The sequence below is a fragment of the Mus caroli genome, chromosome 9, assembly GCF_900094665.2.
Source record: "Mus caroli chromosome 9, CAROLI_EIJ_v1.1, whole genome shotgun sequence".
Classification (NCBI taxonomy): domain Eukaryota; kingdom Metazoa; phylum Chordata; class Mammalia; order Rodentia; family Muridae; genus Mus; species Mus caroli.
In genome coordinates this window covers 109,048,983-109,074,533 of record NC_034578.1, presented here as the reverse complement: position 1 = coordinate 109,074,533, position 25,551 = coordinate 109,048,983, and the positions used below count along the sequence as shown (strand labels likewise).

Genomic DNA, 25,551 nt, shown 5'->3' with positions numbered 1-25,551 from the left:
AGGCCTACGACTGAGCTTTTTAATTGTTCCCATAAGGAACTAACTCAGTGAGCAGTGAAACCTAAGAACATAAATCTCAAATTTCCCATGAAATTGATCAAAACTAGCTTTCAGCCTATTTTTCCCTCATGATAAGTCAGTATTCACTTGCCCAAAATACGAGCCAAAATTTAAGATGATCTAACAAAGTGTGGGGAGAGTAAGAAGATAGATCCCACTTTTCTGTCTCTGTATAGCATCTGCTAGCTATAAACAGATATTGGTGTTAATACTGAAACATATTTTGCATCTGAAAGGCACAATTGTCCACGCCTGCGAGTTTCTGAGTAGAAGATGAACCTTGACTTAAGAGATTCGTACTGAAAGTCCTTCCATGCACACATCTGTATACAAGATGAAGACTGCCTGCTAAGTGGTGGACATCAATGATGTGCCCCTGACAGCACAAACACAAGACAACACCCACTCAAAACACAAAACAGAACAAAAAAACCAAGCCCAAACATGCACAACAACTGACCCAAAACATTGAAAAAAATACCTTCATTTTTGTCAGGTGATGATGAACCTAAAGTACAGAACAAGAACTCAGTATGTGGCTTGTGGCTTTTCAAATCAGCTTTGAATGTATCCACTGCTCATTTCCTAACAATAACATAAGAGACACATTCACCCCAGACGGACACAATAGGCAAGACTCAGGAGCAGTACATACGCTGGGACTGAGACACCATTTTTGTCCGGCTTCTCCCTCTAGAGTCGGTCTTGGCATTTCCCACAGCAACAAGCGGTGTAGAAAGCTTGGCTCTCACCCGACCTGAGGAACAAATATTTACACAATTAAAACACTTACTATAATAGTATTTAGTATTAAGAAAGGGGACTTATACTATTTTCAAATATTTTTAATTCTGAAGTAAGGCAGCCATTATTTATATATTTCTCTTAAGAATTTAAAAGTACAGTTTGGAGTTTACTTTCTAAGATGGCGTCTCACCTAGGCTTATCTGGAATTCCTTGGCTTAGGAAATTCTCCTGCCTTATCTCCCAAGTATCTGGGACTACAACCTACATATCACCAAATCCAGGTATATACTTCTTTATACATGTTCTACATAAGAAGAAAATTGCCAGACATGGTGGCACACACCTTTGATCCTAGAATTTGGTAGGCAGAGGCAGGAGGATCTCTTTGAGTTCTAGACCAGCCTGTTCTACATGAGACCCTCAAAAGATAAGAACACAAAACAAAATTAAAAAAAAAGTTTCTGTTTCTAGAAAATTAGGACTGTTTTCAAATATCTGCCATAGCTTTAGAGCTGAACAAGACTGTAAACAACCTTCTTGATGGACAGTGTACTTCTGAAGAGAACTTAAGAAGCGCTGCCATCAGCCACGTCATCTTTTTTTTTTAATCTCTTCTTCCTAGATCCTTCCTTTCACTGCTACCTCCATCTCGTCCCCGCGGTAAAACCACACGACAAATATTTTCACTGTATTTCCAGAGGTTTGGTTTTGTTCATTTTGGTTAGAGGTATGGGGCAGGATCTCTGGTCCTGCTGGAACTCACACTGTAGAGCAGTCTGGTCTTGAACACACTGAGATATGCCTGATTAAAGGTGCTTGCCACCCAAGCAGGCGCTTTCTAGAGCACTTGCACTAACACGCATCTGCGTAAGCTGCCAGCAGTAAAGATGAGGGACGGTCACACCCCACTGCTAGGTGCTCTGGGCTCTCCAGCGACACTCTCAAGCACATCGCATCATGTTGAACACAGAAGAAAAAAAAGCATTTAGAATCTATGTACATTAAGAGGTACAATTTTATGGAATCCCAAGATAGTGACCAATTTGACCATCCTGATTTGAAAAGCAGGTGCTGAAGAGGAGGGCTGGATTTGAGCATAAGGACTAGGTGAAGTCAGAGGAGCGGTGGGAGCTGGGAGTGAATCGGAGGCAGATGCCAAGAGAGCATCACCAGCAAGGCGCCAGGAGCCCACGCTGCAGAGCCCTCAGCTTTAGAAGTCTGCTCTGGGTAGGTCATTATTTCCTCATAACTGAAGAACAGTGCGGAGAAACTGAATAAAGACTCCACCTATATTCTAGCCACATACTAATGCTTTAAGTTCAAAGTACTAAAGTAAGCTGCCATTCAGAATTCTGCCAAATCAGAACTAAGATTTTTAGAGTAATACAATTTTAACTTAACACTATCTCAAGCACACCACAGTTAATATAAAAACAAAAACAATTACATGCATTTGGTTTTATACTCAAGAAAATGTTGTTCATGTCAAACTTAAGGAAAAAATTGTGTTTAAAAAAAAAAAAGGATTAAAAGGCTTTAATGAGATTTATCCTTCCTGAAGGATAAATACAAAAACTCAATTTTTATTTCTATAAACTCAGAAGGACTATTTCTTTTAATGTCAACTGACTCAGGAGAGTCTATGTAGCAAGTGGTTATGCTCTTAAACTGAATTTGAATCAGAGATCAATTCTGTAGTCACTGATTCAAAAATTAAAAGATACACTTCAAAATAGATGAAATAAAAGTTTTTAATGTCCAATGATAAAGCAGTGTTCCTAAGAAGCAGAAATAACCTGGTATTAATTTTTTTTTAGAAAAGAAAAAAAATTCTGTTGTCATTACTGGGAAAAATGGAATTATATACTAGATATTATTAAGTATGTTAAGCAATGTTTTTCTAGAATGAGATGATCCAGGATATAAAGCACAACTGCATGATGAAGAATTAGAAAAAAATTTTACACACAATGAACACAACCAAATATAGAATGCAAAAGCTACCACCGCTGGCAAATGAGAAGGGTCTGCAGGTAAATTAGCCTGTTTTAGTTTCAATGCATACTACCAATGAAACTATGAGGTGGAGGGTCTGTGTTACTAACAAAGTATTTACTTCTTACCATCATCAGATGCTGTTCCTAAATAAGAGAAATAAAACAGTATTTCAACAAATTCTGAAAATGGTACCTTACAATCCCCTCCCCCCAAGATTCATCTGCAAAGGTGAAAATAGAATGTAGCTTTAGTCAGATAGGATTTAGCCTTGAAAACATTTAAATGAGAAAAAATAATCTGACGGAATTACATTCACAGTTCATACCAAAAAAGTTAAAGTCAGAAAACTAAAAATAGCAAAATTCTTAAATTTTGGAAGGGTGGAAGAAACCCGAGAAATCAATTACTTAAGAAGAGTTTAACTCCGATGACTTTGCCTTGCAAATAAAGGTTTGTAGACTCCTTCCTCTAAAGTAGAACTGTATTCTGTACATTTTCAAAGGGAGCCCATAAAGGAACCAGAGAGAAACAGAAACCAAATCCATGACCTTGGCCGCACTTGCCCAACATTTTTGTCAGAGCACAGACAAATCCAAGGACCTAACCGCAGCGCTCAGTTGTGTGACCACAAAGTGTGTGAAGTCTATGGAAAATGAGCAAGTATGAAAGCCACTGGGCAGTGACACACAGACAGTTGCACTGTCAAATGAAGGGCTGAACACAGGAAGTAACACATCAGGTAACAGAGGACACCCCAGAAAGGGCTTTAATTATGATCCAAACAGAGAAACACTGACTGGTAAGTGAAATTTTTCCTAAGTGCTCCAGCAATCTAAAGGTTCAAGGATATCTAAGAGTTCAGAAAGAAATCCCCTCCTGATGGCTGTCGTTTCCATTCAAAGGGCTTAATTATGAAACACTTTAAAATGGAGATACTAAAAATAGTTCCTAACCTGAGATTAAATAAAGCTTCCATTTCATTAAAATAGAAAAAAAATTGAGGTAAATTTGTAGAGCTTATATAATAATTAAAGAGAAAAGGTGTTTTGCTTCCCTTTCTTTTCTTTGAACAAATTCTTTAACAAAGCTCAGACTCCAGCTGATACCATCAGCCCTGACAGGGAAAAGAGTGCTGTGACCGTTTTCTCTCTAGTGTCTGACAAAACAAGGCTCAGATTTGTGACTAGACCAAAGCAGCCACAGACAAGCTGTAATAATTTGAATATTGGAATTTAAAAAGCAAAGCTTAAACTTTAGTTTAAATTAAATGTTAGTTTAAAATCTCAGCATGTGCAACTTGCCATCAATTTGAAATAAACATGTCAACTGTGAGACACTGTCCCTGTCCCTCTCCAGTCGGTAACTAACATGTTAAAACAGAGACTTAAGAGACTCCTTTCCTCCTCCTGAATCCAGTTTTGAGATAAAAAGAAATAGGAAATTAAAAATATGAGGCCTATTTTTTAGGTTTCATAGGAACTATTTTCGGTAATTGACTTAAGTTCCAAAAAAAAAAAAAAAAAAACCCACAAGGAAATCTAAAATGGATAAAAGCAACGCAAAATCCAAGCTGGAGTCCTGCAGCCATTTCACACAAAGTTCTTGATAAATAAATAGCATAAAAGAATCAACAAGGGCCCAGGAGAGATGTGGAAAAGAATTATAAAAGTCTTACCATCCATCTTGTCAGAAGTATCCTCTTTGATGAAAGAGCAAGCAGAGAACAGAGGAAAACTTAGTATATTAGAAAAAAAGACTTCATAATCCCTATTTTTTTAAAAAGACAATTGACTTGTACAGGCTCACTTTGCCATCTGGCTTCTCACAGATCCCATCTTTCCTTTGAACTTTCAGCTCCTATAATCACACATCTGGGTAAAAATCTGTCTCTGTACCACAAGTTCCTAGAGAAAACCCACACAGCTTGTGATCAGGTGGTGCCACTGAAGACCAGGCCTTTAATATCTGTCATAAGAAAGTTAGCATAGTAGGACTGGCAATGCTATTGTTTTTGAGGCCCACATGTCACAAACCTCCTGTCCCAGTCTCCAGAGTGCTGCAGTTACAGCTATGCGTCACCATGTGTGGTTGCTGTTGCTCTTCTGAAGGTCCTGTGTGCAACACTGGCCTCTGCTAACTCAGCTCCGAACACCTCCACCCCCACCTCCCCATGATAACAAGGTTCCATGACAGCAGAGGATCTCGACTGCCATAGTAATCTCCTGAACCATATGCAAGCAGTATCATTTGTGGTGAGCATCAACTTTCTTCTGGGTGTCTGGAATTCTGATAATTGTGGCTTGTTGAAAAAGCAAAGAGCCAATATGACCAGCCTCCTCTCCCTACTCCACCCCTGGACTAGAAGTCTTAAATGAGCTTCCCTGGCAGAAACACTGGTTGACATGTTGTAGCATTTCATAGCAGAGGAAGGAGTCTTTCTTGCTAAGCCTAGTTCCGAGGGTTAGGCCTCCAAGGCGATTATCTCCCTACTGGTTCTGCTGTGTGGCCGTCCACTCTAATAAACCTCACCCATAAGCTCCAAACTGTGGCCAAGTCTAACAATGTCCCTTCTCTTGTACTCAAGACTATTCAAAACCTTTAGTCACTTCTTGGACCAAGACTTCTCAGGCAGACAACTCTAATTCTAATGAATACACTCTTCTGAAGACCCACCTGGTACTGCAAGTGCCATGCCTGACTCTACTCCCTGCCCTCCATTTCCTCCTATGCTGGCCCAGGAAACTGTTGCCCTCTCACTGCCAGCTCTGCTCACTGCAGGCCACTTCTCACAGCTTCTGCAGGAGCTGCACCAGGCCACTCTCTTCATCCTTTCACTGCTTTCTTCTCGAGCTAACCAACCACCTTGGTGTACAGACAAAGATCTTAAAACAAGGAGGGGGAGGAAAGTGCCAGGGCTGAGAGGAGCCTCAGAGCTCTATCATTTTCTTCTTGGCCATCGAGCATGGCAAGTTCATAGATTCCAGTACCAATTTCTTCCACATCTAACCAAAATTTGACTTTTATCTAACCGACCTTACTAAAATCATTTGTTTTCTTTTCCATTCAGGCAGTTCCATGAACCTCCTACTAAGAATACTTATGTGTGCCAGGTATGTCTTTTATCATGAGCTATACCTCAATATAAACACACACACACCCTGGCCATTCTGTATGACACTAACTTTCCTCTACAAAAGTTAACAGGTAAATTTCAAAACACACAGGCCACCTCGGTGCCACAGAATTCAGTGCTTTAAAAAAAAAAAACCAAAAGCAAATTAGCCAGTGGCAACTGCACTAGAGAGTGTATGCAGTTTAAAGTTACCTTTTCTTTGTATACCCATTTCATCTCAACTGTTTCCTAAACATTTTGAGTTTGAGGTCTCGTAGCAAGTTCAACTCAAAATGCATGAAAGCCAACAAATCTGTAGCCCCTTATTTCTCAGCAGCATTACCAATAAACTGAAAAAAATAGTACGGAATTTCCAGATCCTCAGTACTTAGCAGGAAACCTGAGAAAAACTGAATACAGGGAGTGTTTGAAAAAAAAAATGATATACTCATTCTGAATTCTCTAAGTTCAGACATGATAAACAAGGTTCAACACAGAAGAAAGCAGAGCCCACCAGTCACGTGTGTAGGGCTGAAGGAGGTCTCGTGAGGACAGGGGTTGGGTGTGTGCTGCCATGCCCAGCTTTTAGGTAAGAGCGCAATTTTTTTATTCATTCATTCATTCATTCATTCATTTTGGTGGTGTGCTGCAGTTTCTTTTCTTTTCTTTTTTTTTTTTTTTAAAGATTTATTTATTTATTCTATGTAAGTACACTATAACTGTCTTCAGACACACCAGAAGAGAGCATCAGATCTCATTATGGATGGTTGTGAGCCACCTTGTGGTTGCTGGGATTTGAACTCAGGGCCTTCAGAAGAGTAGTCGGTGCTCTTAACCACTGAGCCATCTCCCCAACCCTAAGTGCTCAAATCTTAACTCATATCCTTATGCTTATATAGCAAGTGCTTTTACATACTGAAAGGCATCTTCGAAATCCTGTTTTTACTTCCTTTTATTTTATTGAAACGGTGTCTCTTTATAGAGCCTGGCTGGCTGCTTCCCAGTACTGAGATTAAAGGCATGCAACAGTACACTTGATTCCACCTTCTTTTCTTCCTTTTCTTTCTCCTCCTTTCACCTTCTATGTTTTCTTTAGGTCACCAGTTCTTTTCTACTTCACTTCCTTAGGCTGACAGACCCTCCTTGCCAAGCCCTCACGGCTCTACCCAGGCTGAGGCCTTGTCGTCTCTACAGTGAGGGATCTACTCCTCACTCTACATTACCGAACCAAAAGGGTGCTGAGCCGAGAGTTCCCAGTACTTCCTATGGATCTTAAGGGTGCCCCAGTCTCTCCACAGATATCTGCAGTCAGGATCCTCAGTGGCATGGAGAGAATATGTATGGAGCATTAGAATAGCGCACTATGATATTGCGAAAAAGAGCACAAGCTCATATTCAGTAAATAATGCACACGAGTAGCCGAACCAAAGACACTCATACTGAAAGGGCATACGACAGGAGATTACATCCTGAAGTAAAGGTTCATTTTTATTCTTTGGTATAATTACTTAATTACTCAATTCCTGGGTCAGAGTGTGTGTGTGTGTGTGTGTGTGTGTGTGTGTGTGTGTGTGTCCGTGTCCCTATCTCTATGTGCTATCGGTCTCTCCTTTGATGAGGATGAACTTTACCTGAGCTCTCTTGCAGGTCCTGGACCCAAACTCCAAACCTTTAACAAAGCTTCAGGTATTAAATTGCCATTCAGAAATCGTGTCCATTTGTGAACTCACTCAGAGCTGTGACAAGGTCCTCAGGCTCTCGTCAGGGTCCCTCACTCTCCTACTTTCCTGTATATTTATACACCTTTCACTTCCATTTGTTTGACCAGTTAAAATCCAACATTTGTTCTGGTGTTTATAGGCTAATTTGATAAGTATTTTATTTTTATGGTCTATTTATACTTTTTTGTGGAGTGTGGCAAAAACTGTCTCCAAGTTTATATTTTCATATCTTAGACTTAAATTAAGGCTATAATTTATTTAGATTTAGAAATTATTTCAGTGATGTGAGATTAGATGAATTCTTGGGGTTTTTTTTTTTTGTTGTTGTTGTTGTTTTGTGTTTTTTCGAGGCAGGGTTTCTCTGTATAGCCCTGGTTGTCTTGGAACTCACATTGTAGACCAAGCTGGCCTTGAACTCAGAAATCTGCCTGCCTCTGCCTCCCAAGTGCTGGGATTAAAAGTGTGCGCCACCACTGCCTGGCTGGTTAGATGAATTCTTATCTATTGGGTTTCCAATAAATTGTCTTACGATTTTGTTCAAGATTCTGGTCATCTGGGATGTATTGTACCACGGTGTTTAACAGGTTGTAATTTATAAAAACTGTGAAATACCTTCTCAACAGCATGCACTGACTGATCTATGCTTACTTCATCATTCTTAAACACTGCCATTCTAGCACTCACCAAATCCCTGCCCAAATCTCTATGCCCTTTATTGTATGCAGTAACCAATCTGTTTAGTGTTCTACACTACAACCATGAGGCAGAAAACAGAAGTGTGCATCAGAGACGCAACATGGACAACCAGCCTGTTGAAACATACAGAAAAAACCCAACTCTGAACATCATTTAGAATGTATGGCTAAGCTGTGATGAGACACAGAAGCCCTTTACAGTTCTTCCTTCTCCCCAAAGGTAAAGGAATAGAAATAAGACCAAGGAAACAGCAGTTGTTTAAAAAACCCATGCCTTCCCTCGGTAACCCCCCATAGGTGTGTCTTTAATGCAGTTATGAAAATTCTATAGGCAACCATGGGATCAAGAACAGTATGTCTGATCAGGATAAAGAGGAAGACAATGGAGACAAGCAGAGATCAGTACCAAGGTCACTGCAAACAAGCAAGAATGGACCAGAAGTGAGTATGGTATTTCATTTCGTCCCTGAGAGGACGGGAAGAGTGAAGGGAGCTGGCATACCTAGTGATGCATAGGAGCCTGGATTCAGGGCACCTGCACCTAAACGCCCACTTCGCACCGCCTGCCCAGCAGCATGATGAGCCTTGGCACCAGCTGCCGCATTCACATCAATGTCACTTCGAGAACGCTGCAGGCTTCCTGGAAGGGGGTTGGCTTTGCTGCCTCCCACAGATACTACAGAAAACAAGTTATATATGTTATTTAAATGGCTGCAAACAAAACAAAGACACATGAACTCAAAGCCATCATAAACTCGTCATCTGTGGCAACACACAGTCCACAAGACAGCAGTGGCCATGTGGACAGACAGCACCGTAACATCACCTTAAAGTGAGAATGCTCAGTTTCAGTTATGATAAAACAGCTTTCTCCAGCAATTCTGAATAGTTCTTTGCCTCATTTTTCTCTCATGGAAAAAATGCTGACTTTTGATTATAAAATTGACAGGTCTGTTTGGTAACAGAAGAGATATGTTTAAGACTGATTTATGGAAATAAAACACTAAAATATATGAGCATATTATTATTCTTTACTATTAGAAAACGCAAGAAAAGTTAGTCTAGATATTGGGATATTGCAACATTAGTGCAGCTTTGTCCCTCTTAGGAAGTCTGAGCCAAGTCATTCAACTGAAATTTAGCTTCAGTTTTTAAAAGCGTTTGACTATATGATGAGCTGCCTCAGTAATAGCTGTGAAGTCAACTGAGTGATCCTAACCGGCATTTTAAAGCAATCAAACACAAGAAACACAGTGGATCACTAAAATCTAAGCTACTTCCCAAAGCCTTGGCTTCTATTCGCCTCCAGAGTCAAGGTGTGTCCCCACAATTTATGGTACTGTGTCATGAAAATATTTTCTCACTGTGGATCACTTCAAACCTCTTTAAATGCTACTGCTTAGAGACACAACGGGCTGTAACTCTTACTCCAAGAAGTAATTACCTCTTCCAGCTACAGTCGAAGGATTTGCTGTTGACCATTTAGAAGAAAAAGGACGACTGGAAGGTAAAAAGAAATGTTGTTAGTAACAAGACTTGGCTGACCACTCTGGTAAGAATGAAATATCAGCTGTCAAGAAAATTGAGGCATTTTTTCTTAAAAACAGTTGTCTTCAAGAACTGGCAATAAAGCAAAAGTAATCGGCAATGAACAAATGGAGACTAGGCTACGTTACTGACTCCGCTCTTCAGCACATAGACAATGTCAGCACTGTCAATCACTCGCACCCTGAAGTACTTCACACAGAAGAAAGAGACAGCGTGGTTCTCACTAGCATGCAGGCAGTCCTGCACACCAGGTCTCGTCTCATGTGATTCCTCCAATGTCATGTTGTGGAAATGCACTACGTGCTGCATCAATTATTTTATGGTATCAATAATCGCACAGAAGTCAAGTGTTGCCACACACTTATATAGAGAAACAAAATGTGACTCATTAACCCTAGCCGCAGAGCAAAGAAATTAACAAACACCAGGTCACCGTTTTTTCAAGGTCTTAGTAGACACAAACTACCCAGGTGGAGGAGTTAGGAAGAGGAAGACATCGCTCCCAAGAGTATGACCTTACTTGAGACTTTCTTGTGAGCTGGAGGAGGACCTGTCTGACTGCGGAAGAGAAGCTGCACTTCCAGAACTCTTTAAGTACGTTTGGAGACTTTTCTGATATGATGGCTCAAGGGAGTTGTACAATGTTTCAGCTTCACCAGGAAAGTGGTTTCTAAGGCCCATGTATGTCCTGGAAAGAAAGGAAGGACATCAGTGACAGCTGGTCCTAACTCTAGGAACACAAGCACATGTGTAAGGCAGTATCCATGTTGAGTAGAAACTGGGTAAACTGAACCAATCCCAGTGGTAAAAAATGCAGCTTTTGAAAAAAAACAGACCTCAGTTCACAGTCTGATTGTGACCACTTATAGCTCTTGTGTCCCCGATTGACTCCCCATCTCAAACTCCAGATGCAGCTATGGGGGCAGTACCACCTTGAAGAATTATCTTCAGAATTAACAACTTAAAAATAGCCTATCTATAGAGCCATGTCTTCAATACTAGTGCTCAGGAAGCAGAGGGAGTTGGACCTCTGTAAGTTCAAGGCTAACCTGCTCTACATATTAAATTCCAGGTTAGCCAAGGCTACAGAGTAAGATTCTGTGGGGTACCAAGAGCCTTACTTAATATCAGATGCATAGTATCTACTCGATAAACTCGGGTTTCTTGTTGACAATGAAAGCTGACAAGTCTCTGATGGGATGAGAGCAATGGTGATGGCCCAGGTCACAACTACAAGCAGCTTATTCCATGTCTAGCACACGGTTAGTGGATAAAATGCACTGCAATTTTGCTAGAGTTAGCAAACAGAGTAATTGGAAAATTGGTAATAGAATCACCTCTCAACATAATTCCTTAAAAGAAACACAATACCTAAAATATGTTTAATTAGATTGTCACAAAAATATAGTACAAACTTACTTCCTTGCCTCCACTCTGGCCTCAGCATCAGCATCATGAATGCCCTTCTTAATAGTTTCAACCAAAACAGCTGCATGTCTACACAATAAAAGCATCTTTACATTAATACTTCATACTGCATTTCACCACATACAATAGTTATTCCTATATAATATACATCTACCCCAAAGGAGAGGGAAAAGTGAAAGATTAATTAGTGAAATAATTATTTAAGACTGTAACATCCCCACCCCACTTCTCCTTAAAGGCAGTGTTGCCACATAGTCCAGGATGGTCTTGAACTCACAATCTTCCTTCATCAGCCTCTAGTGTACTGAGGTTACAAGTGTGCAATACCACACCTAACATCCTTTTCTCTCCTTTCTTACTGAGATGAATCTTTCTATGTAGCCTGGTCAACCTGACTTATGTTCTATCCTCACTAGCTGGGACTGCAGGTCTGCCCTGGTCAAAGATTAGAGGATTTTCTAACAGTCTTCCCTACACAGCTCGCCCATATACTGCTTCCTTCTGATACTTCAGAGACTATAAATCTGGAAGTGTTTTTATAGAATCCTGACAATAGGTAAATAAATGTGCAATATTTAAATTTAAAAATTATAAACTTGATGGTGGAAAATGCCTGCATGGTGGGCTCCTCACTATCGCACGACTGTGGAAAATAATTGGCTACAAGTTTGATCTAAGCCAGGGGCTCTCAACCTTCCTACTGCTGCAACCCTTTAGTGCCGTTCCTGGTGTTGTGGTGATCCCCAACTATAAATTATTTTGTTGTACTTCATATCTGTCATTTTGCTACTGTTATGAATCGTAATGTAAATATCTGATATGTTACCCCTATGAAAGGGTTGTTTGACCACCAAATGGGTCAGGACTCAGAAGCTGAGAACAATTGATCTAACCAATAAATAAAATAGTAGCTGCCAAAAAACAAACAAAAATGAAATACTTTGTGTCTATGTTTAAAAAACTTTCAATTAAAAAAAAAAAGGACCTATAAGGTCTGTAGAGATTGCTTAGCAGTTAAGAGCACATACTGTTATTGCAGGTGACTGGAGTTTGACCCCAGCTCCCACATTAGGCAACTCATAGCTACCTATAACTCCAGCCTCAGGGGATTTGACACCTTTGGTTTCCTAGGGTACCTACACCCCCATACCTATACATATAATTTCTTAAACTAAAAATGAATGCGACGAATTCAATTAAAAATAGAAATCAGCAATATATTCACTAAAAATGTAGGTTACTGCTGATGCTTCAAAACTGAAAGGTGGCATGAAACAGTAATACACATCCCTGTAAAGAGCCGACGAGCTGGTCATACTTTCCTTCATTACAACAGATGCTGTCCAGGGACACACCTCAGCGAGTGTGGAGAAATAGTCCAACAACTTTCTCTTCCAAATAATTCTCTAACTTTAAACAGGAAGCCCTTTCAAGACTGCAGCTCATGAACCTTGCCTCATATGTGCTTGGTAAAATGTTACCCAATGCAATGTGAAGGATCGTATATAACCTAGTCTACCTAAGGGGCTGTCACCCAACACACCAAACCTGAATGCACAGGAGGAGCACAGCATTCCAGCTCAAAGGAAGACAAACAAGGAAACACATCTCTAGACAAATGAGACACAATATAAACAACACACTCTGCGTGCCTGCTGCCGGGAAGGAGACTGAGACTTTTTATGCTGTTTGTATGGGTGGGGTGCCTACCTTTCCAGTGAATGAGTCTGCCATTCTTGCAGCAGCAAATCTAAAAATTCAAATGAACGTCTGAAAAATAAATGTTAAATTACAATTAAACACACCGAGAAATATCACTATTTTTCACAATATTTCATTTTGCTTCTGAATTAAACACACAAGACTTATTTTCAGATTATCTTAATTAGAAAAACAAAAACAAATTTAAAGGATTTTACTATTATTATGCTAGATAGTTTAAAGGAAGTTTGAAGCCTATAATTTAACTTCAGAATATTTGTTAACTATGAAGTGTTTATGCTGGAGCCCAGAGAGAGGGAGGCAAACATGAAAGTGGAAGGCGAGAACAGACTCATTAAAGCAGTCCTCAGAATTCATATGCGCTATGTAGTCCCAACGTAGATCACACACTTAAGGGAATATGCAGTGATAAGTACATAATAGTACAGAACTTTTGCTTCTATTTTAAATATAGGCACATAGAATTTTAAAGCAAAGACACATATATTTTCTCCTAAATCTCTAATTTTTTTCTTCAGTTGTAGGATTTGGGAAAATGAGCTGTTAGCCAGATTTCACCTATGGGATCTTATTTCTGACTCCTAAGATTTTAAAGAGGTGACTACATAACTGTTCTAAAAGTTTTAAATCACGTAAAGGACAAAATGGTGTATTCAGCCATTGTCTAATGACAAAATGCTGTGTAAACTTCATTGTTCTCCAACATGCAATGTACAAATACCGAACGTAAAGACACAGTACTTTCCTTACACTCACTGTAGCCTTGATTCTCCAGTGTTAGACAAGTGCTCTACCACTGATGTACACCATTAGCCTTTAGGTCCTCATCACTGATGGCAATACGTTTTGAAGAGATCAAGCTAGCCTGAAATCTTTGTACTTGAGAACCAAAGGCAAAACAATTCTAAGGTCAAGGCCAGCCTGGCTATATTGCAAGACCTTCTGTCAAATGAAATGACTGCTTCCAAAGAGCATGACGAGAAAGAAAGGGACTAATAATGCTGATTTATCTATTTCCTGTCTTCTACACACAAATTATGAACTCTTAAGTGTTCAATCTGCAGCCCATGGGGTGAGCTCAATCAGTCCATGACTTACATATGCACTGGGATATACAACAGTGAAACCTGTGGGATTCTAGCTATTTCTTACTCTATACTTTGGAGAATAAGGCAACCAGAGAAGTAAATAAGCCACAGCTTAAGTGATAAACCTGAGAAACCTGAGTGCACACAGCAGTTGCTCCACCCACTTGCCCTTAAATGGGAGGTGGTTAGAAAGCTTGTATCATGGGCTAGAGAGATGGGTGAGCAAGTATGAGTGCTCACAACCAGCCTGGTATTTTCTTTTTTTTTTTCTTTTTTTTTTTGTTTTTTTGTTTTTTCGAGACAGGGTTTCTCTGTATAGCCCTGGCTGTCCTGGAACTCACTCTGTAGACCAGGCTGGCCTCGAACTCAGAAATCCACCTGCCTCTGCCTCCCAAGTGCTGGGATTAAAGGTGTGTGCCACCACACCCAGCTCAGCCTGGTATTTTCAATCCCAGGATACACACAGTTGAAAAAAAGAACTGATTCTTGAAAGCTGTCTTCTGACTTCTACGAATCTACTATGGCGCATGCGCGCAAACACACACACACACACACACACACACACACACACACACACACAGGAGTAAAGGTAAACAAATTTGAAAAAAACTATATCATGGTTTTAATGGAAAAGGTAATATTAAGAAGTTATAACTAATTGTTACACTAAACTAAGGATTAAATGAATTACCTAATTTATACTAAAAACCCTTCCCCCTAACACTTACCTCCTCACAGGAACTGACTTTGATGTGCAGTTGCTTGTTATTAAAGGAATGAGTCTGGGTACATGGGTATGCTGAAAAAGATGTTTTAGAAAAGCGTGAGACACTGTGCATGACATGGAGTGCTTTTTTTGTCTTATACTTAAGGACTTAGCCATAGGACAACCAGGAAAAAAAGCTGTAAATCAGATCTAAACTGACCCAAATTCCCCTATTAGAGTAATAATGGTGATGGGATAGTTTTTAGGAGAATGTTCTCCAATGTCTAAATCTTATGCTTTTCTTTAGTGAAGTAAGCAATAAAGTGCTTATTATAAATATAGAACTTAATCATAAATATGTATCGCTTCGTTGTGGCTATACTCACTTTTCTCATTCTTTATTTAGCCATTAAGCACTATTTCTGGTATTTAGGAAATGATAGCGTCGTTATCTCTGTGTACTCAGTCCCCACACTAAGTGTGTGCTGCTCTTGTCACTGCCCGAAGCATCTACAGACACAAACACAAGTGCACACACACACCTACACATATGCATGATATTCCATGTTCACATGACCACACTTTGTAGGCTCTTGTATTACTTACATGCTCTATAGTAACTGCATTATGAGAAAAATATTTAAAAGTAATTTTCTTTCCTTTAGAGGTAACAACAACAACAATAAATAATATGACTTCATTAAGAACATGTGTGGGGAGGGAGTCTGTAAAAAACCTACCCGAATAATAAATCTGATTGCTGCACATCCAGAGGTCGCCATGACTTTGGCACTATTGGGGACAAGATTAAAAAGCGTAGGGACGATGGCTTCAGCGCCGTGATCAAATTTGTTTCCCAAAACTGTTGAAAGGTGACTACAAAGGAACACAAAAACTACTTTAATATTAATTGCAGAAAAGATTTATTTATTTTGAGAAAGAGTTTTATGTACTAATGCTAGCCTCAAATTTGGGATGTAGCCAAGAATGGCTTTGAACTTCTGATCCTCCTGCCTCCACCTTCCAAGTACTGCTATTATAGGTGTGTACCACAGGCCTGGCTGATGAGGTACCAGAATGCAAAGCCAGGCAGGGTTTTAGCCATGCTTCTGCCATGAGCCGCATCCCCACTTTCCAGGTACTATACAGTCTCTTTTTTCCTATCTAATAACGGGCAGTCCAAAGACAAAAATCTGACGTTCTATCTCTCCCTGTGTAGAGACGTGTGCAGATCACATGCTATGTGACCCCAGAGTAGAGCTACGCATTCTAAGTAAACATTAAGTAAAATATTACTCTGATTGTGGGTCTGCATAAGATATTTCCATTTTGATGCCCGAACAACCTAAAGTCCAAAATGCTTAACTCTTTTTAAGTTTCAAATCTTACCCAAATCAATGTTTCACAAAATGTTACCTATTTTGATTAATTGTCCGATTGCTTTTTTTTGGAAGGGCAGGAGTCACAAATATTCTGGTATTATTGTTGGGGCTGGATTTAAGTATCCACAACAAAAATACAACTCTGGTATCTCCTAAAACTCACTAACTTGTGTTAACATTTGTATTTCCTTCCCACATTTGTAATTACATACACCCCCCACGTGCACATGTGCAAATGTAAGTGTAGCGTATGGATGACGATTCACCAGTCACCCTCAGGAATACCACCCACTCTCCCTCACTAACACGGGATCACCATCAACTAAGCTGCACACTGGCTGGCTGGCCAAAGCGTCTGGGACTCTTCCTGTCTCTCTCTCTCCAGTGCTGAGATTAGAAGGGCACACTGCAAACCCCAGTGCTTGCACAGCAAGCAGCTCACCCACTGAGCTGCCCTCTGAACCTTGACTAGCTTCGGTTAAAACACATAGAAAAGACATCATAATTACTGACAGCTTTGACAATTTTTGTGATATTTGTCAATTTCAACATATACAGAATCTTTACTAGATTAATGTTTTATTTTTTTAGAGATAAGGTCTTAATGTAGCCCATGCCGGCCTTGAACTCACTCATAGCCAAGGACGATCTTGAACTCTGGACCCTCCTATTTCCACCGGCCAAGTACTGGAATTATAGACATCTTATCAGTGCACTCAGCAGTTTACTATCTTAGTTCAAACATGTGGCTGTGCCAAACATTTAGGTTCTTGATTCAGAGAGGGACTCCAGACTTAGACCGACGTCCTTGTGCTCAGTTACAAAGTCAGTTTCCCAACCTCTCAGCCCCTCAAGTCTACTGTCTTCCACTGAGCAGTGTGAGCTCTGTTCCAGTGGGCAGGTGATCACATGGGAATCAACTTTAAGAAGCTTGCTGAAAGAGGTGAGACCTACAGCAGTAGGTTTACTACAGATCCTGTACGGTGGCTTTCCTGGGGTCTCTGCGGAATGTACTAGGCACCGACGAAGATTCTGGGAAAGTCAGACTTGAACGTTTTCCTGAATGAGCCCTGGGAATCAGGGTTTGTCTCAGTATTGGGATCAGTGGGTTTCTCCACTCCTCGGGAAGTTTTAGCTTTCATGTGAACAGATCAGTACTAAGCTCGTCTCAGGACAACACGGATTTCTATAGCTCTTTGGCTGTGTGTGTCTTCTCCACTGTTCTGGATACTTGGCTATCCTACTTTCTGAAACTTGCTCTTTATATCCCTAGTTCAGTGAGATTGCTTTGCAGTGTGTGGGTCCCTGCACCTGTCCCTGTATCTCTAAAGGCACTGGCAGGTCAGTACAGCGATGACCACACTACTCTGTTAGGTTGTGGTTTTGTTTTTGTTTTTAAAGATTTATTTGCTTATATGAGTACACTGTAGCAGTCATCAGACACACCAGAAGAGGGCATCAGATCCTATTACAGATGATTTTGAGTCACCAACTGGTTGCTGGGAATTGAACTCGGGTCCTCTGGAAGAGCAGTCAGTGCTCTTAACCACCGAGCCATCTCATCTGTATCTCAGCTTTGCCTTCAGTGTACATTACTTGCAAAAAAGCTATTTACTTACTCTGCAGTTTTCCTAGTCCAAGTATATTTTGGTTTTCTTCTTTTTAAAACTTGGCTATTTTCTTTCTTTTCTTTTTCTTCTCTTTTTTCTCTCTTTCTCTCTCTCTTTCTCTCTTTCTTTCTCTCTTTCTTTCTTTCTTTCTTTCTTTCTTTCTTTCTTTCTTTCTTTCTTTCTTTCTTTCTTTCTTTCTTTCTTNTTTCTTTCTTTCTTTCTTTCTTTCTTTCTTTCTTTCTTTCTTTCTTTCTTTCTTTCTTTCTTTCTTTCTTTCTTTGTTTTTGTTTTTTCCACACAAGGTTTCTCTGTGCAGTCCTGGCTGTCCTAGAACTCACTCTGTAGACCAGGCTGGCCTCGAACTCAGGAATCCGCCTGCCTCTGCCTCCCAAGTGCTGGGATTAAGGGAGTGTGCCACCAGTGCCTGGCTAAAACTTAGTTATTTTCTTATTTTGTGTAGTTATAAGTGCAATGGCATACAGGCCGAGTCAGAGGACAGCAGACATGGATGCATTAGTTCTCTCCTACCTTTTTAATCCAGGGAACTGAATCCAGGCTGCTATGCTTGGCAACAGGTGCTCTCAGCCACTGACCCATCTTATTGGCTCTGAACTATATTTGAAGGTTACATTTATGAATTCGTTTTGTTTGCTTTATTGAAGGTACAGCATCACTTTGCTATACTGGCTTCACCTGGCAACCTTGCTAGCATCCCTTGACTGTAAGTCATCCACAGAGTCCCCTGCACAGGATAATTATGTCACCAGGCGCTTCCTGCCTTTTCTTGAAATCCTCATAATTTTTATATCTCCCTTCTTCCCTTAGGACAATAACACAATAGTAATTAGAAGATGCACTGCAGGTACCTCTGGGTTCCCTGTCTTCAAAAGATGCATTGATATCCATCTATGAAACAACAGCACTCAGTGGTAAATAGGATTTCAGGCGAAGATGATACACAAATAGATTTTGATAAATTGATGGTGTTATGACTCTAATTTGCTAAGATATCAGAAATGAAGTACTCAACAGCCAAATTAGGAATGAGAAAAATAAGTATAGCCAATGCCAGACCCATTCATTTTTTTCCCTATACATTTTTCAGCTGATAAAACAATTATGGAAGATGTCTCTTATCTACTGCTAGAGTCTCAATCCAAAGTCTCACACATGCTAAGCAGGTACTTTATCACAGTGCCACAATCTCAGCAAAAGAAACATTTTAAAAAATAACAAAAAGAAAGGAAGAAAGAAAATAGAAATAATTGAATCTGTATGTATAATACAACTATTTTGGGGTTCATGTCAGCTTCTTTGGGGGTGATCTTGTTACTGCTTTACTTAATGAACTCTGATTTAATGAGTTCTACATTCATTCATAAAAAAATAAATAGCATTCCATATATGGAGGTACAACTCTTCCATCCTAGCACTTGGAAAAGTTGAAGAAGGCAGGTTTCTGCTTAGTTTACATGGTGAGTTCCCAAACAGCCAGAGCTACACAGTAAGACCCTATGTCAAAAACAAACAGACACCTCTGCCCCAGAGAGACACACTTACGCAACAGTGATGCAAGCTTCCCTGACCACCTGGGATCTGAGGTCCTTAGCTGACAGCTTAAGCGCTCCATCCAACAAACGTAAGTGCTGGAAAAAGCAATCATACTGTGCGGCTCCAGCAACAAGAAGTGATCTGATTTTCTTAAGCTAGAAGAGACATTTCATTATTGATATAAGAGCTGAGAGTCTACAAAGAAATCATCCAAATTACATCATCTAAACATCTAAAGGTTTTTCTTTACAATTAAGTTTATGGGTTTCATTAAATTTACATATCAAAATTCAGAAATTTTCATCACATTGAATGCACCATGTAAATAAACACACAAATCAATACAAAGCTGTCTGGGAAGCAGTGTTACAAGCTTAGATACATGCGGAACAGATACATGTTCACATAAAAAAGAAAATTTACATTTTTCTAATCATTCTTTTCCAAAGTACAGAAAAATGTAATTAACATTGAAATTTATCATTTTAAACTATTTAATTGGTGACATTTAAGTACATTTACGACATTGGACAACCACTATCATTACCTATTGATAGTCTCTCACCCCTGCCTTTTCTTCTCCCTTCCAGGCTGTGTGTGTGTGTGTGTGTGTGTGTTCACACTCAAACCCAAGGTCTCATACATGCTAAGCAAGTACAATACAATCAATACATAAGAAATGAAAATAAAGATAGAAAAAGAAAAACTAATAATAAATTGACAAAGTACATATATAAAACTGTGTTCAGCTGCACTACTGACAAGGAAGCCAAAGCTGGAAGAAAATATTATCTGTACATCAGACAGGCAAAAACCTTACACACTTGATAGACTACACACTACACCAGAGAAAATAAACGCTCACAAAAAAGTTTGAGTAAATTTGTGAAGGACTAAAACCTTTATTCATCTACAGAAATAAAGCTGCATGTGCTCTTTACCAAGAAGCCACGTGTAAATACTCTAGCCTATGGAGACAATTGTTACAAGGATGTGCAAAGGTCTGGGATTCAGTTCGGTGATGGAATACTTAACCCTGTATCAAGGGAAAGGCAGCAGAAGGACATGGACTGTATCATTAAAGCTGAGCCTGGTGGAGACTGACTACTCAGGTGTCAGAGAGCAGTAGGCCAATCTCTCTCTCTTTCTCTCCCTCTCCCTTCCCCCTCCCCCCCCAGTGGTTGCTTTCTTTACACAGCAACCTGCAGGGCAAGCCAAGAATACCAGAGAGATCCTATCTAAATAAACAAACCAAAGTACCCCCACCAACATCATTAAAATGAAAAAAGAAAAAATCCTTTAAAATTCTGTCATTGTCAAATGAGAATGAGTTTAATGAGTTACACATACACATATCAAACTAAAGAATGTATGTACACATCAACCAGCATTCAGTAAATATCTGAGCAGTCAATACACGCTTAACATGCATAACCAGGAATATTGTATAGGTACAATTTGTTAAATAAAAAAGAGCAAGGGATTAAGCATTGCTTAGTTTAAATAAAATAAAAGGAGTGGAGGGTATTATATTGATTTGAATGCACAGAGAAAATGTCATACTCCAAAAGACATTCAGACTAATTACTTCTGAATGACTACTTTCAAAGGAAAACAAAAAACCTTCAGGTTCAAGCTCGTCTTTTATTTTAATCTGTGATGTTTCTCCGTAAGTCATCAATGAAAAAGTTGTTTTATTTTTTAAATTGTGATTTATGTGTGATGTACAACTTTAAAAGTAAATACAAAATCATATTTAAACAAATTCAGAGCATTATTTTCTGTGTTAAGAACAATATGTTAAACATTCAAAAATACAGACTTCTAAACATAGAGATGGAAAACCATCTGTAATGCATAATATCAAAAAAGCACTATTTGTCAGGAATATATATTAGCCCGACTAGAGGCTCTCAGAGCACAGGCATCTTCAAATCAGTCCTTTCCCGGCCTTGGGGATACTGAGGCACTCAGTGTCATCTGACAAAACTGACATCACAGAACGTGAAATACAATATAGAACTCATGTCAACACAAACATTATTTTAACATTCATCTAATACTTTCCTCAAGAAATGTACTGCAAATAAACCATTCCTAGCTCAAGGATGACCAAAAATGTTGTAAATAATTCAACCACATTTACTATATTTAAGAGTCAGATGAATAGACACCCTGCAGCGAAATTATGTCAATGTTGAACAAATGCTGAGCCCACAGGAAAAGCCAATCTCTTCTCTGGCAAGTCCTCATGACTCAGGGTGCACTGACAATGGTGCTGATAAGTAGCTAGGTGACTCCAGAGAGGCCAGGCAGAGCTCTCTCAACCTCACTGGCTACCAGGCTGTGGGACATGCACTGACATGATCAGCAAAAACAGAAGAAGAAAAGAAAATCTAAAGCCGACAATGCCTATGACAGCCATATTTCTGTCTGTCATTACAGAGAATATTACCCATCAGATTTTAACTCATGACCACTCAGCCTGTATCACCGCTGAGTGCATGCTCTCCTCAAGTTCTGAACAGGAGTGCTGCTAAGAAGACAGGGATAAGAAAGGAAGGTCATGAGAAAACTTACCGCATTGGCACGCTGGTCCCAGTCATGTTTGTCATCTGACAAAATTTCCCTGATCTTATTTAACGTCTCTTCAAGTTCTCGACTAGAATAGATCTTAAAAGAAAATATTGAAAATTAGAACAAAATTTCTTGCTGTAAATAACATACAACGATGTACCAGTGTTTGAAATAGTTTTTAATGTAGAAAGGCCATTTCACACCCTAGCTACACTTTCCATGGAGACAGTGACAGAGAGTAGATGCCCCAACAGCCTTCCTTTCAGCCCTCTCTGTTCCTCGTCCCCACAAGGACAACCTCAAACATGCTTCTAGAATGCTTCCAATGGAGCACATGTCCAAGGAACAAAAAAGGAGCAACTTCCCAAAAACATCATTTATACAATATTACAAAATATTGTTAAAAAGACATGCTTTAGTTTTGTAAAACTATTTGAAAAAAGGGCCAGTGCCAGAATAGACTAAGCATATAACTCACCTGGCTACAGTGTGTTTCTAAAAGGGGGAAAACAAAACTCAAGTAAAACAGGTCCTTTTGGTAATATTTTATAATAAATATATTTATAATATATAACAAATATAATATATTATAAACACCACGTCTAATTGTACTACAAGGTGCTATCTTGGAAGACAATGTAAAGACCTTCTCTAAACCATGAAAAAGGGAGAAAGTAACTCAAAAATTCACTCGAGTAACTCCATAATTTTTCAAGCCCTCTGTCCCTGGGCTCCTCATGTGTCTCCTTGGTATACAAAGAACACTGGGTTAGGGATCTGTTGTAGAATGACCTCTTGGTTTCTGACTTCTCTAGCTGACTGAAAGATGGCTTCCACATAAAGAATACTGGAAGATCAAGTGTTAAGAAGGGAGATTGTGATTCTGATTTTAGACAGGCTGTGTTTGAGATGTCTCTGAGGCCCCTAAAAGAAGATAATTTTAATGCTCAGCAGAGGTCTGGTTTAGAGGTAAAATTAGATGTAATCAATATACAGGTACTAGATAAAGCCATGTTGTTGAAGTCATAAAGCATCAAAATGCAAGTAGGAAGTTAGGATCCAGAAGTAACCCTTAATTATCTATAATATTTAATTGACCAAATAAAGAAGGATCCATTTGTAAAGGAAATGGATACGAAATAGACTAATAGAAGGGAAGTAAGGTGGGAAACACTGCTTTACCACTATTACAATAGAATTGTAAATGAAGAAAACAATTAGGCCAGTTGCTTTGGGTGCTGTGAGGATGGTAAGTGATTAGAAACTAGAAAAATGTAAGGAAGTGATAGGTACAGAGAAGGGGAGATGCAAACATACACCCTAACAAAGGAACTATTTGGAATTGATAGCTGTTGGGACAGCTTTCTTTACATACACACACACACACACACACACACACACACACAGAGAGAGAGAGAGAGATAGAGAGAGAGATAGAGAGAGAGAGAGAGACTTCTCAATGTTTACATTTTATTTTACGTGTATGAATGTTTTGCCTGCACCACATGCGTGCATGGTGCCTGTGAAGATCAGAAGCTGTTGTTAGATACCTAGACCTGGAGTTAAGGATAGTTCCGAGCCATTACAGTTGCTAGGAATCCAACCTGGGTCCTCTGCGAGAGAAGCAAATGCTCTTAACTGTGGAGCCAGGTCTCGAGTCCCCAGATCAACTTTACACTGACACGGGGCATATCACCACATGCCAGGGCAGCACTTGTGCTTAAGAGGAATAGCTGTTCAACACAAAATGAATTCCATGCCTTTGTGTGTGCTTTTGTTTTGTTTGTTTTGTTTTTAGTGAGAGAAAAAGAATAAATAGGAAGTTAGGAGGAAGGAAAAAAATATGATGAAAATACATTGTATAAAAAAAAATTTTTTTAAGATAGGATGTCTCTGTGTAGCAGAGACAGACTATCCTAGACTGACTTTGTAGACCATACTAACCCAAATCTTTGTGGGACCCAACAGTTGTCAGACTGGACTTAACGCACACTCAACAGGAGGGAAAACATGCCAACTACTCTAAACTCCTGAGGTCAAGGATCTCAGAAGGGAACTCCTACTACAATGCGCCATCTTACTGCATAATTTCTAACTGTAGTCTAAAGCTTATCCTTGTATGCACAGTAAGTGTAGCTCTCCTTTCTCATCAAAGAAACTTCTCTTTATTGCAAATAGTGACCATTACAGAAAACACAACCGGGGCGAGAACAGGCTCAGTAGTTAACAACACTTGCTGCTCTTGCAGAGGCCCTGGGTTCGCTATCCAGGACCCACACGGTGGCTCACAACCATCTGTAGCTCCAATCCCAAGGGATTCTACACCTTCTTCTGACCCAGCACACATGTGCTGGGCGTACAAACAAACAAAACACTGATACATATAAAATAGTCAAATAAATCTTGAGAGGGAGGGAGAGAGGGAAGGAGAGAAGGACAGAGGAAGAGAGGGAGAGGGGAGGGAGGGAGGGGGAGAAAGAGAAGGCTAGCACATAACTGAACACAATGGGAAGCCCAGTCCCAGTGGATATGTCTTCAATACAACTCCTGTACCTAAGGTACAGAAGTTGCAGTGGAAAGACAGTATGAGCCAGAGGACTGGAGAGTCTGCTGTGAAAGAGCTGCCCAAACAATGACAGCATCAGCAGACAAGCTAACACAGAACAAGGAAGTTCACTCACAGACTACAGGTAACTAGTGACTGCTGAGAGAGGGGGAGTTAGCCTCTCCAAGAACAGAGCCCCATTAGTGGTTATCCAACACAAATGGTCAGCCCAAAGTCATATACACATAATCAACAAGAATGGACTCAAAGTTGTTCATCTCTGTATAGGTGACAATAATAAAAAAAGAAGTCATTGATTTGAGAAGGTTCTGGGAGAATATGCAAGGGGTTGGAGGAAGGAAAGCAAAGGAGGGAGATTTATTATATTTTAATTTTAAATAAATTAAATAAAAATAAAAGAAAGAAAAAAGTATATCAACATTTATGGTGTAGAAATAGCAGGCATATGCTTACCATTGACATTGGCAAATTTAATCATCACAACATCCTTGACTGTACACTAACAATTCCTAAATTAATATGGTTTTACAGCCAGTGCGGCTAATCCCTAGGTAATCGTGGGCAGATGCTCTGAATAGCGCAAGCAAACAGTAAGGTCTGGCCAGAGAGCAAGGCCTCACACGGCAGTGCAGGGCAATGAGGACAGCAAGCACAGCTAACTCAACACCAGCTATATTAGAGGTCAGTGAAAGGAAGCTCTATTTAATAACAGCATGGGAATGGAAGGACAGACTCTCTAGAAGCAGTAACGCTGTTGCAACAGGTGGCTGGGAAGCCTGTTCTCCTTCCTGAGGTTGGGTAGCCCATAGCTTCAGTGATTCTGTAAGGATCCATTCTGCTAGAACATACTGAACAGTGAACAATGATAAAGTCCAGACAGGTTTCACAACTGTTCCTAAAACACTAACCATTCCTTTACATGACAAGTCTACAAAATATACAGAGAGAGGGAAGTATCTTAAGAGAAAAATCCATTTCAAATACACTCAAATCAGAAGCATTGTTAAAGCTTTCCTATAGCTTTTTAAGACTTTAAATAG

General features: G+C 39.7%; 1 protein-coding gene across 29 annotated transcripts in view; it reads right to left on the bottom strand.

Moving 5' to 3' along the window:
• Clasp2 (cytoplasmic linker associated protein 2) overlaps window positions 1–25,551 on the bottom strand; it is a 172,202-nt gene that overhangs the window by 54,692 nt on the left and 91,959 nt on the right. For 13 of the 29 annotated variants that reach the window (XM_029481877.1, XM_029481881.1, XM_029481879.1 and 10 more), the window contains 12 exons: window positions 21,949–22,041; window positions 19,378–19,523; window positions 15,566–15,701; window positions 14,848–14,918; window positions 13,020–13,079; window positions 11,301–11,378; window positions 10,402–10,569; window positions 9,778–9,833; window positions 8,836–9,009; window positions 4,481–4,504; window positions 2,931–2,948; window positions 716–817 (listed from right to left, as the gene is read on the bottom strand). In XM_029481877.1, the coding sequence (XP_029337737.1) occupies window positions 716–817; window positions 2,931–2,948; window positions 4,481–4,504; window positions 8,836–9,009; window positions 9,778–9,833; window positions 10,402–10,569; window positions 11,301–11,378; window positions 13,020–13,079; window positions 14,848–14,918; window positions 15,566–15,701; window positions 19,378–19,523; window positions 21,949–22,041 (1,126 nt within the window). Of the gene's footprint in view, window positions 1–541; window positions 569–715; window positions 818–2,930; window positions 2,949–4,480; window positions 4,505–8,835; window positions 9,010–9,777; window positions 9,834–10,401; window positions 10,570–11,300; window positions 11,379–13,019; window positions 13,080–14,847; window positions 14,919–15,565; window positions 15,702–19,377; window positions 19,524–21,948; window positions 22,042–25,551 lie in introns of all 29 variants that reach the window. The other 16 variants (XM_029481868.1, XM_029481874.1, XM_029481876.1 and 13 more) reach the window with 4 other exon arrangements.